Source organism: Leptidea sinapis, chromosome 6, assembly GCF_905404315.1.
Source record: "Leptidea sinapis chromosome 6, ilLepSina1.1, whole genome shotgun sequence".
Classification (NCBI taxonomy): domain Eukaryota; kingdom Metazoa; phylum Arthropoda; class Insecta; order Lepidoptera; family Pieridae; genus Leptidea; species Leptidea sinapis.
In genome coordinates, this window is record NC_066270.1 from 5,153,843 (window position 1) to 5,171,912 (window position 18,070).

General features: G+C 34.4%; 1 protein-coding gene across 8 annotated transcripts in view; it reads left to right on the forward strand.

The window, feature by feature from the left end:
* Positions 1 to 18,070, forward strand: part of LOC126964795 (homeobox protein homothorax) — a 321,561-nt gene that overhangs the window by 48,282 nt on the left and 255,209 nt on the right. For all 8 annotated transcript variants that reach the window (XM_050808059.1, XM_050808060.1, XM_050808063.1 and 5 more), the window contains exons 4-6: positions 3,871 to 3,921; positions 10,939 to 10,989; positions 15,862 to 16,032. In XM_050808059.1, the coding sequence (XP_050664016.1) occupies positions 3,871 to 3,921; positions 10,939 to 10,989; positions 15,862 to 16,032 (273 nt within the window). The remainder of the gene's footprint in view (positions 1 to 3,870; positions 3,922 to 10,938; positions 10,990 to 15,861; positions 16,033 to 18,070) is intronic.

Genomic DNA, 18,070 nt, shown 5'->3' on the forward strand with positions numbered 1-18,070 from the left:
AAAGATCAGTTGCAGAAAAGCTAGCAAATAAGGCATTTTTATACAAAGGGCTTGTTCTTTCTAACTTAATTACAGTCTTATTTAAAAATTCATGAAATCAATTTTTTCTTTCGCAGTTCCCAATCTGTTTCATAAATTTACGCAGATTTCACATTGATCATTTAGCAAACGTCGCTCCCATGAGACTCGTGACCGATTTCTTTATCCAGCTCAGAAAGCCAGCCTGTATCTCCTGCATTGTTGGATGACAATTCCTTTCTACCTGGCCCTGTCTCCCTTTGTACACTTTCAGACGAACACGCTGTATTGTGCTACTAATTGAATAAATGCCTTCATGTTACTGCCTTTGTGTTTACCTCGGAGCTAAGGATGTGGAAGTACGAGCGCCTTTTTTGCGGCGACTTGACTTGGGACTAGAATACTTGTATTTGCTTCTTAGTTGATATACTCAATGAAAAATTTTCTAGTAAGTAAGCTATATCTGAAGACGAAGGTTTTCAACCAGTGTGTGTTACCAGTGATGACTTACGGAACGCAGACGTGGTCGCTAACTATGGGCCTTATGAGAAAGCTCGTGGTCGCTCAGAGAGCAGAGAGGGCTATGCTCAGAGTTTCCCTGCGAGATCGAATCAGAAATGAGGAGATCCGTAGAAGAACCAAAGTTACCGACATAGCCCAAATGATTGCGAAACTGAAGTGGCAGTTGGCAGGGCACATAGTTCGAAGGACAGATGACCATTGGGGCAGTAAAGTCCTCAAGTGGTGACCACGTATGATCGTCCCCCACAAGATGGACCGACAATCAGGTCAAGACGCCGTAAACGTTGGATGAGGGTAGCCCAGGACCGTAGAAATCTTTTGGGGTGGCCTTTGTCCAGCAGTGGACGTCTTCCAGCTGACGATGATGATGAAGCTATATCATTAACTTATGAAACGCCTTGTTAGCTGAATCTTTTGCTATATGTATATTATTTTATCCCTCCAACTTTTAACGTCATATTACAAATTCCTTCCTCATCTACGTCGTTGTCTTCCTTTTTCAGTCTCGAAGATACAATGCAGGTATCTTTGGATCAGTTGGGGTTTTCTATTGCAAATTATATTCATTTTAACAGTGTTAACTCCTTGAAGAGTAAATAATTAGCAAACGATAAAAGTTATGCGCCTGGACAAGTTTTCCTGCTTGCCATTTTTATAAAATATCATAAGCTCTTATAATTTAATAAGTCAGTATACTAATTTTTTCTAGCATAGTGCTTTTTATTATACCATTTAGTATGCCGTGTTATATAATAATAAAGTACCTAAACTGATTAAAATAGTACCATTGCTGAGATAATAATTAGTTTGTTGTTTGAATTACTAAAGTCTGACCAATGAAGCCCAATATATACCTACCACAATAATCTCAACCTACCGACAAATCTGTACATGGCTATGTGCCCCACCTCCGCTCTAGGCGAGGAAGTCCCTCATTTGGGGGGGCACCGACCCGTAAACCCCCACTTTTGTCGAATTAAATGCTAATAAGATACCTACGCGATCGTGATGCCTTCGGCTATAATCGTTTTATTTAAAACTAAATTGTACTCAAAAGGTGTAGGTAGGTACCATTATATAAAGTGTGCTTACATTGGGCTTATAAAAGCAACGAAATATTTTGACCATAGAGAATTTAGTTAAAATTTGGACAAGGATAATATAGACAGAGCACTTTCAATATTATTGACTTAGTTTTGATTATGTAACCTTTAAATGAATTCGATACATAAATAGAAATAATACGTAATTAACATCAAATAAGAAAGATTAAATTATGTTACTGTTTTTGTAAGGAATATTTCATGCTAGGAACTAATAAACTTGAAATTAAAATCGCCAGGGCGTTCATAGGCTTTGAGCGAAAAAACATCAAACCCACTAAGAACAACTAGTACGCACAACGTTGTAAGCCTTTATAATGTTAAAAATTGTTAATCATGCTTCAAAACTTTTATATTTCCAATATGCCATGAGTATCGTAAAAATACTGGTAATCTTATTGCTAAGTAATGGCGACGTTTTTCAAATTTTTTGAATGCTACATGGAAGAGGTCAGATGCTTGTTGTATTACCAATCAAGTTACGCAATCACCAGAGTCAGGCATTATTTAAACTAATGTGTTTCTGTCTCATCATTTCTCATGATAAAAAATAGGATGGATGCATAGATTAGTTTAATCTGCCAAATACATAAATATAAGTATATTTATTTCTCGAACTATAAGACGGAGGCTTTTTCATGGCCTTTTTGATTTGTCAGCCAACTGGTCAGAGATCTTTTTTTATTGCTTTTTTTTTAATAAGGGATGAGACGAGCTGATAGTAATTGATATGACTGCCCATTACAATGCAGTGCTGCTCAGGATTCTTAAAATACCCAAACGATTATACAATTGCGTTCGCTTACCTTGAGACATAAGATGTTAAGTCTCATTTGCCCAGTAATTTCACTAGCTACGGCGCCCTTCAGACCGAAACACAATAATGCGTACACATTACTGCTTCTTAACGGCAGAAATAGGCGCCGTTGTTGTACCCATAATCTAGCCAGCTTCCTGTTTAAAAGAAATTTACCATTGGGAGGCTAATGGTAAATTTTTCCTCCCTTCTTCTTTATTTCAAATATTATTTTAGATTGTAATAAAATTAAAATTCCAAGACTGTTGTGCTATCCCCACATTTTAACTACTTCACATAATAAATCGAGCTTAGATATCATCTAAGCGATGGCATTAAAATAGTTTGTGTTTTCGTTGCTAATGATTAATTTTTTACGTCTCGAAATCTAATTTCGCTATGATTTGTTGAATATAATCATAGCACTTCGTAACGTTGCGATAAAAATCTTCTTCGTTCAGTTGGTTTACGCTGTGCGTGCAACGATGCGGGCAACGGGACGGTGACTGATAATTAATAGATAGAGTTGAATCTTTGTAAATTTACTGCATAATTTTGTAGGGAAAATAAGGATAGTTATGTCTACTTACACCTTATGATCAGATCGGTGATATTCTGAAAAGAAGCTACTTCAAGAGTACTAATACCTAATGGAATGGCAAAAGAGTTTCTACATAACGATTTATATTAGAATGGTGGTTTATAGAGGTTTCTAGAACTGCGCATCCCCCTGAGACGCGGCCATGACTATATATAATATATATTTATAAGTCAAACGATTTTGTTGATCGAGTAAGTCTCTATTTAGGATGAAACGCGTTGCAGCTTCTAGCTAAGGTACTTTTCCCATTGCTTGCCTGTTGTTACTCTAAGCATTTTCTGGTATGATAAATTCAAATTTAAAAAATAAATAAAGAAGTAACGCCTTTTGTAATTGGTGAGGAAACGAAATATCACATACAGATTGCATTTTATTTATGCACTCACTCGCTTAAATCAGATTGGCTGTTGTGGTCTGTCTATATATAAATTGGTCTATCATAGTTTACGGCGTACTTATATTACATTTACCCAATGCACTGGAAATTTTTAGTTTGCCATTACATTGTTTTTATAGTATCCGATGAAGCTAAAATTATATGATAAATGATTACTTTAATCTTGTGGTGAGTGACTCATATTCAAGCAAAGGAGCGTAGGTTGAGTTCCGGCTGGGACTTAATACAAAGAGGAAAACGAAACCATAGAATAAATAATTAATAAGTTTTTAGTCTATGACCACTTTCTCATTAGAGTAATAAAATTAGCTCGGGATTTACGCACGTTTGAAAAGACGGGGTCCCACCGCATAAAATTTTAGACCAATATCGTTTATTTCTTCGTACCGCAGTATTAAACCAATAATCATAGAACATAATATTATTGTTTCAGATACGTCAAGAAAAACCCTACTACATAGCGGATCCGGAGGTCGATTCATTAGTAAGTATTTTTTGTTTACTTTTATCACAATAATGTAAGCTAACGATTTTTATTCATCTGTGTTAAAATTCATGGACGATTCGGAGTGTACTCGGTACAACTGTTAGGTTTGAGCGCCAGAGGCGTACACTCTGTAGTCACAATCTTGCATCCCGCATTCAACATAACATTTTTAAATTGTCAAACACTATCTAATGATTGTATTTATTGTAATCGAGAGTTTTTTTTTAATATTATTTATAACAGATATTAATTATTAGCTAGTATATACATCTAGTTACATAATAATATTTCTTAAAATACATTGTTCTTGTCTCTGAGACTGGTGACCTTTGATAAAGAGCCGTTTGCCACGCTCCTGGCATATTTGCCTGGCTTCTTCCAAAAGTCAATGTAGTTTCATGATGTCGATCATCACCATAAAAGTGTCGGTGACGCAATAGGTTCAACCGTTGACTCACATTGCGGTGATATTCTCACTTACATTTTCGTTGTTCACACCAAATCCAAGAATAATGTATGGAATCAAGATCGACCAATTTATGCCGAAGTGCTTCAAGCACTATACGAAATAAAATAAATTAAAGAAATTTCTCAATGCCATCTCCGATTTGTTACATACTCAATGACTAACCCAACAAGCCCGTTATATATGTATCAGTCATAAAACATTCAATGGCTCAGGATTCCGTTGTTATGACAAAAAGTTAAATAAAAAGATGGCGACCACCCACTGCAGTGGTTCGACACGGATACTTAACCGATTTTTAACAAATAAAGTCCAAAGCATTACGAATCGGAACGAGTAATGCTAACTCGGTTTCTTGAACGTTTTTCTTCAATCAATGACGTGTTGTTTATCAGCTAGATGTTGCCCACAAACTACGAGAGAGTCTATTTTTATAATTAAAGTTGATAGAAATAGAAATTAGGTTAAGTTACAAATTAAATTTGGAGTGTCGGTGGCTAAAGACCTTTCATCCCGGAGTCGCCAGTTTAATCTCCGATACGTAGTAATATGCTTTTGAATTTCGAATCAAAAGAGCGCTGCCGACTTTACCAGGCATCGAATAAACGTTTGAATCTGAAAACAAATTGTTACGTTGTGGGCGAAATAACCTCACACCTGATAAAGCAGGGGCAAAAAACAGGCATCTTTAAAAAAAATATAACAATAAAATTGCAATCGCTTCATTCCCAAGTTTCATTATTAAAATCATTTATGTCTAATTAACCTTTCCTTCACAGAAGTTTTTTAATTTTGCAACAGTTGAACTATTCCATCAAGTTCTATTGTTGTTAGTAAGACATGGCCATTTTTAAGTTCCGACATCCCCAGTCTTATCGTGGAATGATTACCGGCGACTTGTCAAACTTTTTACAACTATCCACTCTACCTGACACCCTAATTATTAAAAATCAAGTCAATCAATAAATGAAAATTTTAATCCTAAAATTAACGTTAGCCCCGAAAGATCTTACTGGCGTTAATGTAGTAAACGTTTCACAGCTTTAAATAGAGGTACAGGAGAAACCAGTAGCAAGACGTGACGCCATAAACCCTACCTGACGCACTGATAAGCTACCCAAGAACAGATAACTACAGCATCCGGGTACAAAGTAAACATAAGCGTAGATTATAGGATTAGAACTCTACCATTATTGTGGTTATGGCTATATTATAGGCAAAATTTAAAATTTAGAAATATAGAACCAAACTGCACTTGCCAACACTTTTTCGTTATGTTTGGCTTCATGTTCTTTTGGAACAGAACATAAGTTTCGGAGATCTTTACCATATTCAGGTGACCACAGGCCTTCTATCCCTGCTCCAAAAAAAGTATATTAAAACGTTAATTTATCACCTACTTTGCCCATTCAGTATATTTTCGATAGTTTATGCGTGAATTTATCTACTTCCAAGCCTCCTACCTAAATGCCTTCTGTCCAAGATCTGAACGTATTTCGAGCCCTCACATCTTTAACTTAGTTGATGCAATACTTATTATCACTTTCACATAAAACCGTATCGGTAGTAGGAATACTTAATAAAATAATTTCCTATGGATACGTACGCAGCAGCAGTGGATCTCTACCACTGTTTACAAAGGAACGGAAATTGCGGATTGGTCATTCATTCACCAAATTTTTATGAATCAAAAATGGACTTTACCAGTCCCCCATTCCTCAATACTAAAAACATTATTGCATTGAAGAGATGAGTTTTGGTTACGTAAAATAGCTCTTTAATAAAATCACGTTGCCTATAAAACCATAGAGTGTTCATGTTGACTAATAACATTACAATGTAAATACTACACTTGAAGGGATTCAAGAATATATGATCGAATGAAATATATTTCTATCACCATCTATTAGAGTTCTTTTTTTATTGGCTGTTCGTATTAAACCTAGGAAACAGAATTAGATCTAAATGAGTAATTTAGTTGTTTTTTTGTCAATTTAACAATGTCTAGGTCACTAAGGTTCATTTGGTGTTCTTTTTCCTTCTAGCCTTTATCGTTTTATCGGCCATATTGGTGAAGGCCTCCTTTCGCTTATTCAATTCGCTTATCGGTCCTTTTGTACGGGCAGGCTGATCTTTATTGATCAAGGAGTTTGGCTGTATGTTCTTTTGTGATATGGTTGGAAAGCAAACTTCAGATTTCAGTAGACAAGTCTTATGTTCAATACGTTGTACTGGTTTTCTTTCTTCATTATGATTTTTAACCCTAGTACGTAGTTCTCTATATTTTCTTCATAAGATGGTCTCCTCGTTGTAAATTGTTAATATGGATTATACTTTTTTTTGTTATGGACTGCTAATATTGCTTTTAAGAATCAAGCAATTTTATTTAATAAATAACCAACATCTCCAAAAAGACTAGTCAAAATTAGCTAGGAACTATAAGATAATTCTATGGATGCGTTCATGTGATGGCATTTTTGGATGAGTGGTGAAATCAGGGTAATGTAAATCCATGCAAATTTTCCTCAATCTAATCTTCCTAAACCATCTGGAAACTATAAAAACTTTATATAATCCATAACTTTAGCACTTATTCATGCAAACTATGGTACTTAGGTACATATAATAACTAAAATTATATTCTGATTAAATCAAACCATAATAAATATATTCACAGTTTTATAAGATCATAGTAAAACACATTTATAAACGACGAAAGCAAAATATATTCCATTATAATATAAATAAAAATAATATGGATTTGTCGTCTTCAAAATGCTTCACGAAAACCTTTATGCCGCGTGTTATTGAAACATCCATTCATGTATTCAATGGATTCTTTCATTCTAGCTAGCACCATCTGACGTGCGGTTACTATTATTATACCTAACAACATGTTTTAATGATATTTTTTTTATAAGATTGTGAGTTTTGTGTGTATTGCATAAGTAGAGATTGCTGTTTGTTTATTTTTTATGAGATGAAATGACGTTTATCTGACTGCAAGTGATATGTCCTGCGCAGTACAATGCCTTCCGCTCAGGATTGTTGAAACACCAAATGTTAAGTCTCATTAGCCTATTAGTAATGCGTGTACATCATTACTTCATAACAGAACAAGTTTTTTTTACCAATGAGAGGCTCCTTTGCATCGGATGCCGGCTAGATTATGGGTACCACAACGGCGCCTATTTCTGTCGTGAAGCAGTAATGTGTAAGCATTACTGTGTTTCGGTCTGAAGGGCGCCGTAACTAGTGAAATTACTGGGCAAATGAGACTTGACAACTTGGTCTCAAGGTGACAAGCGCAGTTGTAGTGCCGCTTAGTTTTTGGGTTTTTCAATAATCCTGAGGGGCACTGCATTGTAATCGGCAGGGCATATCGCCTCTGTCGTACCCACTATAATAAGGGAAGTGAATGCTGTACTATTAATAACGGAAGACTATTTGCATTAACCTTAAGTTTCAAAGCCTACAGCAGTACGCGTCAGATTTTATCAGAGCTACGGCGTCAGGAGACGAGGGCGTATTTTTCTGAGGGTGACCTCAGAATGGATCAAGCTTAACTTATCCTAAAAATGATAAGTTAAACGCGATCTATCAAATTGAAGTATATATTGACAATATCAAAATAACAGCTAATAACTTACTACGTTAACAAGAAAATTAAACGACCTTGAAAAAAATACATTTTTTTTTATTTTTATTAATGGACTAATATAGTAGCGTAGATATACTATATATTGAGTTTTTATAGCTTGCTTCATCGATATATGCTGTTATAAGCCGGTGTTTATAGGTTCACGGTTATTGTAAAGTTACCAGGTCGCCATGATGTCAAAAGAGCCTTCAATTAATGCAATTACTATTGGCAACCCCTTCCAAATAGCCTCGAGCTATTGTCTTTGGGTATTAAGTGACAGCTTTGACCACGTCAAGGCCAGTCAGCTCGCTTGCAATGTGTCGCACTCTTTGTATAGAAATAATACATACTCCATTGCTGTTCATATTAGTATATTTTTGTTCTATTGGCCTTTCAGCTTGGTTTTGAGTCATCGTTGTTTTTAAATATTGGAACGGAGTGTTGGCTAAACTAGGTACTTTGCGAAATGGTTCTTTATGGACGATGCCTTGTAACGAGATCGCTTGAATGCATGAAAACTTTTTGGAATTCTTATTATTGATGTGCCGATATAAGTTTATATATTAAGTTCGAGTTCTTGCAAGAATAGACTATTGAGGCCAAAATGAGCAATCCGCACGTATATTTGATAAAAAGAATATATATTCAACTTAAAACCACCTACCACAGTCTGGTAAAAATACGAACAAAATTGATTTTTTCACAGACTATTACGTTATAAGTTAAGTAACATTATAGTCGTAATTTGGAATCGAATTTGGTTTTTTTAAATTTTATAATAATTCCCTTTTGAAAAGATTAAGTTCTCTTAATAACTTTGAAAGGTTATTATTAAAATTTTGGATAGGTACTAATTTTATAAAATATGTAATTTGTTTAAACGAACTTTTACTGCCCCCACAGTAGTTGGCAAGCATTATTGGCGTTTCGCTTGAAATTTGGGCTTTTCAAGAACCTGGAGCGCTACTGTATTAAAAGATCAGTCTATCATATAATCTCATAAAAACATAGTTTGTTTCTGTTATTTTCACGGAATACTTAATTTATTGAGACTTACACAGGCCCACGATACAGTTTTTAACTTAAAATAACTATTTAACAATTTATTTAAATAAACATTGCAAAAATTTTACTTTAACCGAATATCGGTGTTCCAGAAGTATTATTTCGTTTGGACGCAGTTGTCAAGTTATTGTGAACAATACACCTGTGTTTGTTCTTTCGCAGGCTTTTGAGCTCAAAACATAAGTAAAGGCGATAAATGCTAATTCAACCATTGACGAGCATTAAAAATAATCATATCAATATCTAAATAGTACAATTTGCGACAGAAAATTCTAATATTTTATTTATTTGTTTTTTTTGACCAATTTGAAGGTTTTAAATGTTTTTTAGTTGATATCCGATGTAATATATAAATAATGTAATGTATGCTTTAACACGAGGCATAAAATATAAGGGGTCTACCAGACAGTAGTAAGTATTACTGTTTGGGTAGCAAAGCAAACAGTCTCCAAGCAGAGCGGAGACACCCCAGCAAACATTGTGTTAACATATTTTTATCTCCGCCTGAACAAACTTTGGGTTCATTTAATTGATACTCCTCTACTTTCATGAGCGCCTAGTACTTCACTTGAGATTTCTTGACGAAATTTCGGTTAAGATTGTGTGTGTGGCTTTAATTTCGTGTAACCTTGATATCTGCTCAAATGTACATTTAGGAAGGATTCCGTACCAAAGATTACTTAGTTCGTATCACAATTATTTAAAATTAACGCCGTTAGGTTCATAAATATATATAGTTCTTGATCCAGACGATGAGATACATATCAAATGCATTCTTTTTTACCTATCCATTTTTATAGGCTATAATTATTGAACTGAAGTGGCAGTAGGCAGGGTACATACATAGTTCGACGGACAGATGGCCGGTGGGGCAGAAAAGTCCTCGAATGGCGACCACGTGCCGAAAGACGTAGTGTTAGTAGGCCCCACACAAGATGGACCGACGATCTGGTCAAGATCACCGGAATACGTTCGATGAGGGCAGCGTAAGACCGATCTTCGTGGAGATCTTTGGGGGAGTCCTTTCTCCAGCAGTGGACATCTTCCGGCTGATAATGATAATGATTTTTATAGGGCAACCTAACGACATTATTTCTATTATAGTAGGAGAAACATTTGTACAAACGTATGAATTAATGATTTTACATAATACGTGAAAAAATTGGTCTTTAAATCAGTTTGTATCTGAATGGAATCAGACACAAAATATAAAAGTTGTTTTATTTTTGGTTACAAAATGAACTATAGCTTACATTTTAGTTACGAGATGACCAAATCCCATAAAATGAATAATAATGAATCATATACCTGTATAAAGTGGACTCAATCAGACAAAAGCAAGTAATAACAAAAGGCTGGCAACAAAGACGGTGCCCCGCTGCTCGTAGTGTTGCTAACAATATCGATAACGACTATCGATACTCATGGACTCGTATCGATTTTTGTAAATAAAAATGGCAGTGGAATGACTATCTAGTCAATATTAGTTGAGTTAATTAAAAAAATGTATGTAAGGAAAATATTGGCCAAGTGCTTCACATTAAACTTCATTCTGAAAATCTTTTACATCCAAATTTTAGTTCAATTTAAAAATTTAAGGAAATTATTATCTCTTGCAAATAGCCTCAAATTTATAAGCACCTTATAAAGATTTAACATTATTAAATAATACCTATTATTTACTTAATTTATATTTGATATTTACTTGAAAACATTTACTTGTAAAAATTTACTCCACCAAATTTATACTAGGTATCATAAAATGTGCGAAAGTATTAGAAAGCGAAAGACACAAGCTATAACTTATTGTATCACAACTAAAATAATTATTTCTTTACAGATGGTGCAAGCAATACAAGTACTTCGGTTTCATCTATTAGAATTAGAAAAAGTAAGTGCTATTCAATGTTTATAAAATATGGGATTACATTTGGAACGGGTTCTCGAATCGAACGAAATCAAGATATCGATTATCCGGCTCGTGTATCGAGAGATAACGTATCGATTCCAAGAGTTATGTAACGGATTAGTTACGAAATTTAAAATCGAAAACCAATTTCGAAATTTAAAATTTAGAATACATAGAGCAAAATCTAAGACTGTAAAATTAATGTGTTTTGTAATAAACTGTCGGCAAATATAATATAATATCTGTTATTTTTCACGTTCTTGATTTAAATTTGTGTCGCCATCGTGTAACGGATTACGGAATGAAGTGATATCAATCATATCGAGGTATTCACGCGTATACGTTAATTAGAGGTTTAAGATTATTTCAACTATTACGGTTATATTTCTGGAACTCGTTAGACGAGATTTGAGTATCATCTCGTATCGTATATCAAGGGGACTTGTGAAAGGAAAATTTGATATTAATTTAAGATATTATGTTGCTAAAGTTCACCTTTGTGGTAGTCGTTTTTTGTTAAGTTCTTTTAAATATATTTAGCAATAGGTACTAAACTGGTATTGTATAATGTTTTAATAGTTTTAATGATTTAAATAAGGATATATATAATATTTTTTATGAAAATTATAAAAGCTTGTTATGAAGTGAGGAAAATGAAATGCATCAGTGAATTATACGAAAACGGCGAACCAACTGTAATATTAGTAAAAAAATACGTACATACAATGAGGTTCGAAACGAACATGTAACCCGATCCAAATCTGTGGCCGGAGGGCGAGATAAAAGCCATTTAAAAAAATAAAAAGCTGCGTTCGAAATTCAAAATATCGGCCCTCGGGACGGAGAACGATTTAAGAAAATCGCTCGATGCAATTACAAGTATTTAGTACTGACAGGCTAACGGAATCGGTGATAAATTCGAGCAAGCAATTATCGTACGTAATGTTATGTATTAAGGTTTAAATGCAGCTGTGCCTTTGTCACGAAAAGACAACGGTCGGTACAATAATTAATTCAATACCACGTACCTGTATTTGATATCGAAAAACAGTTTTTTGTCGGATGCTCATATCTCATACATGTCGGTTTATATCTCGTCTTAGTTTTTGTTTGTAGGCGAAGAAAAAACATGCCGTTAGCCGAATTCATTTCCGCTTCATCACATCAAAGCTTTTATAATTAAGTATTTGTTAAACGGTAATATTAGATTTAAAATATTACCAATGACGCGAACATATAACGTAATAAGTCAATAGAATTGTGATAACCGACAAAAACTTACTTGACATTCATAAAAGCACGTCACTAACGAAAGAGAATTATGCCTACATTATAATATCCAATAACATTTTTGATTTATGTTCGAAATATTTTAAAGATGGCCACCGGCAATAACATCGGCGGTTCTGGGGCGATCCAATCTGATTGGTCTTCACCAGCAGGTTTTTATGTACACGAATGTACCCTAATTACGTTATGTGCCTCGAATTCATGCTGCAATATCTTTTCGATCGTGTTATTTTTTTTTATTCAAAAACATTGGTAGCTAAGAGCGGCATGGAAGTCCCGCCGACATTTATAATTGGAATGTGTACGGCTCCAAACATTCAATTTTCAAATTTTGTATTTCGATTTTCGAATTCGTTTTATTAGTACTTTTATGAATAAAACACAAGTGACTAGTTTTATTGCGGCAACGGCTATTAAGTCAAAAGTAAAAACCTAGTTATTTAGCTTTTTATTTCAAATTTAGTTTCTAACTCGTAAACGTTATCTGTAACAACGTGGCTAAGTGATTTACGATGTAGGTCAGATTTGTTAGTTTACCGAGCCTCAAACCTGGGACCCTTGGTTTATGACGTACTTTTATGACTTTTATATAACATTTGACGTAATTCTATAGCGCGTTTGCCACCTCAGCTTTATACGAAGCCATTTAATATCATCGAGAACCATGATGAGAATACACTTAGTTACTTAACCAACTATAATTTGCGTGAAAGTAAAATATAACATTTTATGATTGATAAACAATAAAATTTATTGAATTAGGCATTACTTTGCGGAAATCCATAATTATACAAATGATTTAAGTTTTCTTTAGTGTTAATTCCGCCAATATTTGTCTTTAAAACAATTCGACTGGACTTGAATCTGGCACGAGCCAGATTTTGGCGAGACAACACGTCCTGAGGATGCCTCGTGTAGAGGCGAAACACGTGTCGAATTCTTTAAAGACAAATATTGGCGGAATTAACACTAAAGAAAACTTAAATCATTTGTATGATAAATAATATACAACTTGTAACAAGTATACAGAGAAGTGGAAAAGGATTTACTTTTGTTATGAAGTTTAAAGAAGCATTGAATTAAAATTATATCGCTTTTAAACCGTTAATTAAATACCAGTTTTAACGTGTAAAATAGAAAATAATTGTAATGTTTATCCAAGTGAAGTGAAGTGCGAATCGGCTTCATTTGAATGCGAACCGGTTATTTTCATTCAAATCGAAAAAAGAAAGATTCCGACCGCGCTCCGATTCGAAATGTCGACCAAATGTGCCGCTTTTTGCGTACATTCCATCGCCAGTAAATAATTTAACTAAAGCGGGCTTTACCATATCGAGCCGCTCGAAATATTTGCACCAATTTTAATTTAGCACTGATTTTGTTTTTGTTAATAAAATAATTTAATTGCTCTAGTCTTTCAGACTTCAAAGCGGAAGTTTTAATTAACAATTATGCCCAACCATATTTATCAATATTAAGACATAATATAATTATTTCTTTATATTTAAATGATACAAGTGTTGGAAATCACTTTGTTTTTGCAACCAAATGTGAAATACTAGGTACGCTTTCCAGATCTGCTTGGTTTTAAAGCTAAGTAAAGTATTTATTTATTAATTCTGTATTTATGATACAATTATTATTAAATAAAAATTTCTATCATTCATAGATACAATCATGATCCGAATGATAAACAAGAGCTGATTTCTAAGAAATAAATATTTGTGATTGGCAAAATATTTTTAAAGTGAAACTGAACGTGTTATTAAAATTTGGAGAACTGAAAAAGCGACGTTCCAATTTACATGGCGAGTCAGTCATGACAGGCATTAGCGCGGGAAGTGTATATAATGGTTGAAAAAACCCCTTTAATCGTGAATCGACCGTGGCACAGATTGCAAGATCTCGTCCAGCCCACGCCTTGGCAACAATCTGACAACAAGCCCTCTTTGAAAACTTTAAAAATACTTTGCAGCATACCTGTGTAATGGCACCCGTACTGCTACATTCAAATTGATTTGTTTTTCTCCCACTACGTCTCGATCACGGTCAAACAATAAACACCGCTAAATGGATTATTTAAGAATTATCGATTCCAGCACATCACTACAACGGTCATTCCAAATTCAAAAACACATCATATATCTCAATCGTTGTTCTAAATTTAAAATTCTGGAAAGAGTTTTGATGCTGGTAACGATAATCGGCTCGGATTCGGGACTCGGAATGTCGTAATATCTCATTAAAGACATCAACAGTTTGCTAACAGGTACCGTCGGGGCGAAAATGACACGTGTGCTTTGATAGTTAAGAGCTGTTGTGGGTTAAAGTGATAGGTGTTTAAGATGTTTACGAAGTGACAAGATAGCAGATCCAAATTTGGATATTGGAAGAATTACGGCGTCAAATGTTTGTCAGTGCTGTGCCCGGTGCCAGTGAAACCAGATTGAGAGCCGGAATGGCCTCGACCGAAGGAGGATATACACAGATTATTCGAATTTATTTTCTTGCATTGTTAAAGACAATATTATAATATATGATGCGTTACTGTTCTTGAATTTGATCAGTTTTGTATATTCTCCTTATGGTTGATTGCTTTGATTTTAGTGACTGAATTTTCACTAAACGATTTTATAAGTCCTAAAGCACGATTGACTAAACACATACACACATTAAAATTACGACTTGGAATAAAAACCTTGTATTAGGAAGTGCGTACACAGAACATAATTAGCTGTCAACGGCTGGAGTGTTTCCGTTTCCGGCGCTACGTTCTATTTTCAAATCCGCCAAGACATAATCCTATTTTTTTCTTTAAAACAGCCAGTCACCTGCCGTTTATTACTTTCACAGTGTAAATTGTATCCAAAAATTTCGTTAGCTGTTTTATTAGCTTATGTTAATTTCAAAACTAATTATGCCTATGAAAATTTATAAGGCACAAAATTAATATGCGTCCGCGGGGAATCTTTTATTGGAGGAAAAAATATTATTCGTCTTTAGTTTTTTATGATTTAGAACTTTACTAAGGCGACAGTTGGTTTGCGACGGGATTCCAAATGTATTCTCTTTGTTTTCTATTGTTATTGTGTTTTTGTTTAAGCATTGTATACAAACAGTTTAAAGGTTATGTCTTCATAAGTTCAGGCGTGTCAGTGAACTTTGGTGCCAAGTAGCATATGAGGATTATGTGTGTTATTGTTCTGCAACAAAAAGAGACAAAGTTTCTAAGATAATTTTATTTTTTTAATTAGTTTAAGTTTTCATCTTGGCAAGTTTGCAGCTGATGCTTATTTCTGATCTTTCTGAAGTACAGTAATATCATTGCCTACTTATCATCACTGGTATTATTAACAACTGTTACAAGAGCAACTGCTTATTGATTGAAAACCACCACCATAGTATCTTATTGATGGTATTCGCACTAATTAATTCTATTATGCATTTCATGCAGTAATTCTTGAAGTTAATACAAATTTGTCAAAGCTTGATTCAAATCATAAAATTAAGGCGTTGTAAAACTAGGAATGCAACGGTGGTCTGACGGACGCGTTGTTTGCGCAGGTGCACGAGCTATGTGACAACTTCTGCCATCGCTACATCAGCTGCCTGAAGGGCAAGATGCCCATCGATCTGGTGATTGACGAGCGGGAGTCTGCGCGGCCTCCGGACTCCAATGGCGAGCCTCGCTCCGCGCCGGACAGCAGCCATGATGGCGCCTCCACGCCCGACGTCGTGAGTACCCCCTATAGCAAATCCCATCTCATTCAGAGGCGCGATCCCCAGCTAGCACCCAATTCTACCACGAGCTATCTCGTGCACCCCTGCTCTTAGTTTGGCCATTGCAAAAACGAAGTCTTTAAGGGGGTGCTCGCATTTTAGTATAATATCCCGCCTCCCTCGCTTGTGAACGGTTTCTCCGAGGGCTTCCGATGCCAAGGAAGCCTAAGGAAAAGCCGCTAGTTTAAGTTCCTTTACAAATCTTCGTTTTTGCAATTGGCCAACCCAAACACTGTACGATTAACAATCGAACATGTTTCTAAATTATTATTAAATTATTGCTACAGTGAAGGGGTGTAAAGGGTGCGACGTTCAACAATCCAGTTGGATTCTTGACGTTTATGGATCGATATTCGTTTTAATCGATAATTATTTTTCGATTAATTCGCGCCGATTAAAATTTTGTTGCGCCGTAATTATGTATACGATTTAAAATACATACGTATAACGTTGATTGTAATATGTGTATACTAATAATTAGTGAGTAAATACAGTAAACTAAGTCCTAATCTATGCTCTCACTCTGGGAGATTACATTGCCATAAATCTTCTTGAAGCTACAATTACAATTCTGAGCTTAGTTTAAAGTAACTAGTATATTATAAAAAAAAAACTATTTGAAAACGAAGTATACGTAAAAAACAACTTTAACTTGCCTAAGTGAGATAATAAGTTTTAATTAAGAGTTTTAAATTATTATGTCGATGATTTTATGATGGTGGTAGTGGCTATTCTTTTTGGCTAGTAATTAATACAAGATACGTAAATAGATTAAGCGATTTGCGTTTACAGATGAAGCACAAAAAATTAGATTTTAGTTAGTTAAAGGAAATACGTATGCAAGTATACGGTAGGTGTAATTACTATATTATTATCCTTTTAAGAAACGAATCAGTTTGCACATCGATTAAATTGTCGATGTTACTGATAGGAGCCGAACATAATAATTGGATATATATCGTACGTTGTATAGAGGTAGATGCTTCAAGTTCATGAGTGTATCACAAGTCATTTTCACGTTTATCGAGAGTATTATAAATAATTTGCAGTATTTTTGTACATCGCCTAGCCTGTTTGACTACTTTCTGAAATCATTCGATACATCGATTCGCCTACCAATTCTGTGACTTCACGGATAGTCTGTTGACGTGTATGTCAACTGTCAATGTCAGATTTGACAGAATTGGCGGGAGTCGTTTTATTGTTTTAGGTAAGGTATATTTTGGGTGTTGAGACTGACTGTTTTGTTTATGTTATATTATTTCTCGCATTGTTAACAAGAGCCATGATTTAAGTTAAAATGGATTCTAATTCTGGTTGATCGGGAGTATTGGTAGTTATTTTGTATGTATATGAGTTGTAACATTGTAGTTGGTTGTCTTAGTTAGGTATTAGATTTAACGCGGTAGAAACTCACTTCTAAATAACTCTTTAATTAATGTATATTAATGCTGTTTGGTGTACGTCCATCTTGTATGTCAATGTGATCTTAATTTTATATATTTTTTTCTGAACGGATTAAACAATAAAATGTTCTGTTTCAAATATGAATGAATTTTATTTTGTAACCAACAAGAATAAAACAGAGCATCTTCATACAGTTGAAATTAAATTGTAGATAAATATTTATTAACTTTAAAAAAAATTTCGGAAAAGCCGGACACCCATTTATTTTAGCCGGACACGCAATCAAAAGGCCTAACTATGTCCAGCTTATCCGGAATCGACGATGTTCATTCTGTATAGTCTACGTACTTATTGGATTATTAAGTTTATTTAAAAAAGTTCTTATTAGAAATAAATTTGCACAAAAAAGGTTAGAATTAATATTATTGAAACTGTGAGTATTTTTAATAACGGATTTATTTTATGATAAAAGTTGCTCACTTCAAAACCGATTCACTAATTTGACGATAAATAAACAGCCTTGTGAGCGGGAAAAGAAATAATAAAGTTTAAAACAGCCACAAGTTACCTCAGAACGACGAAAATA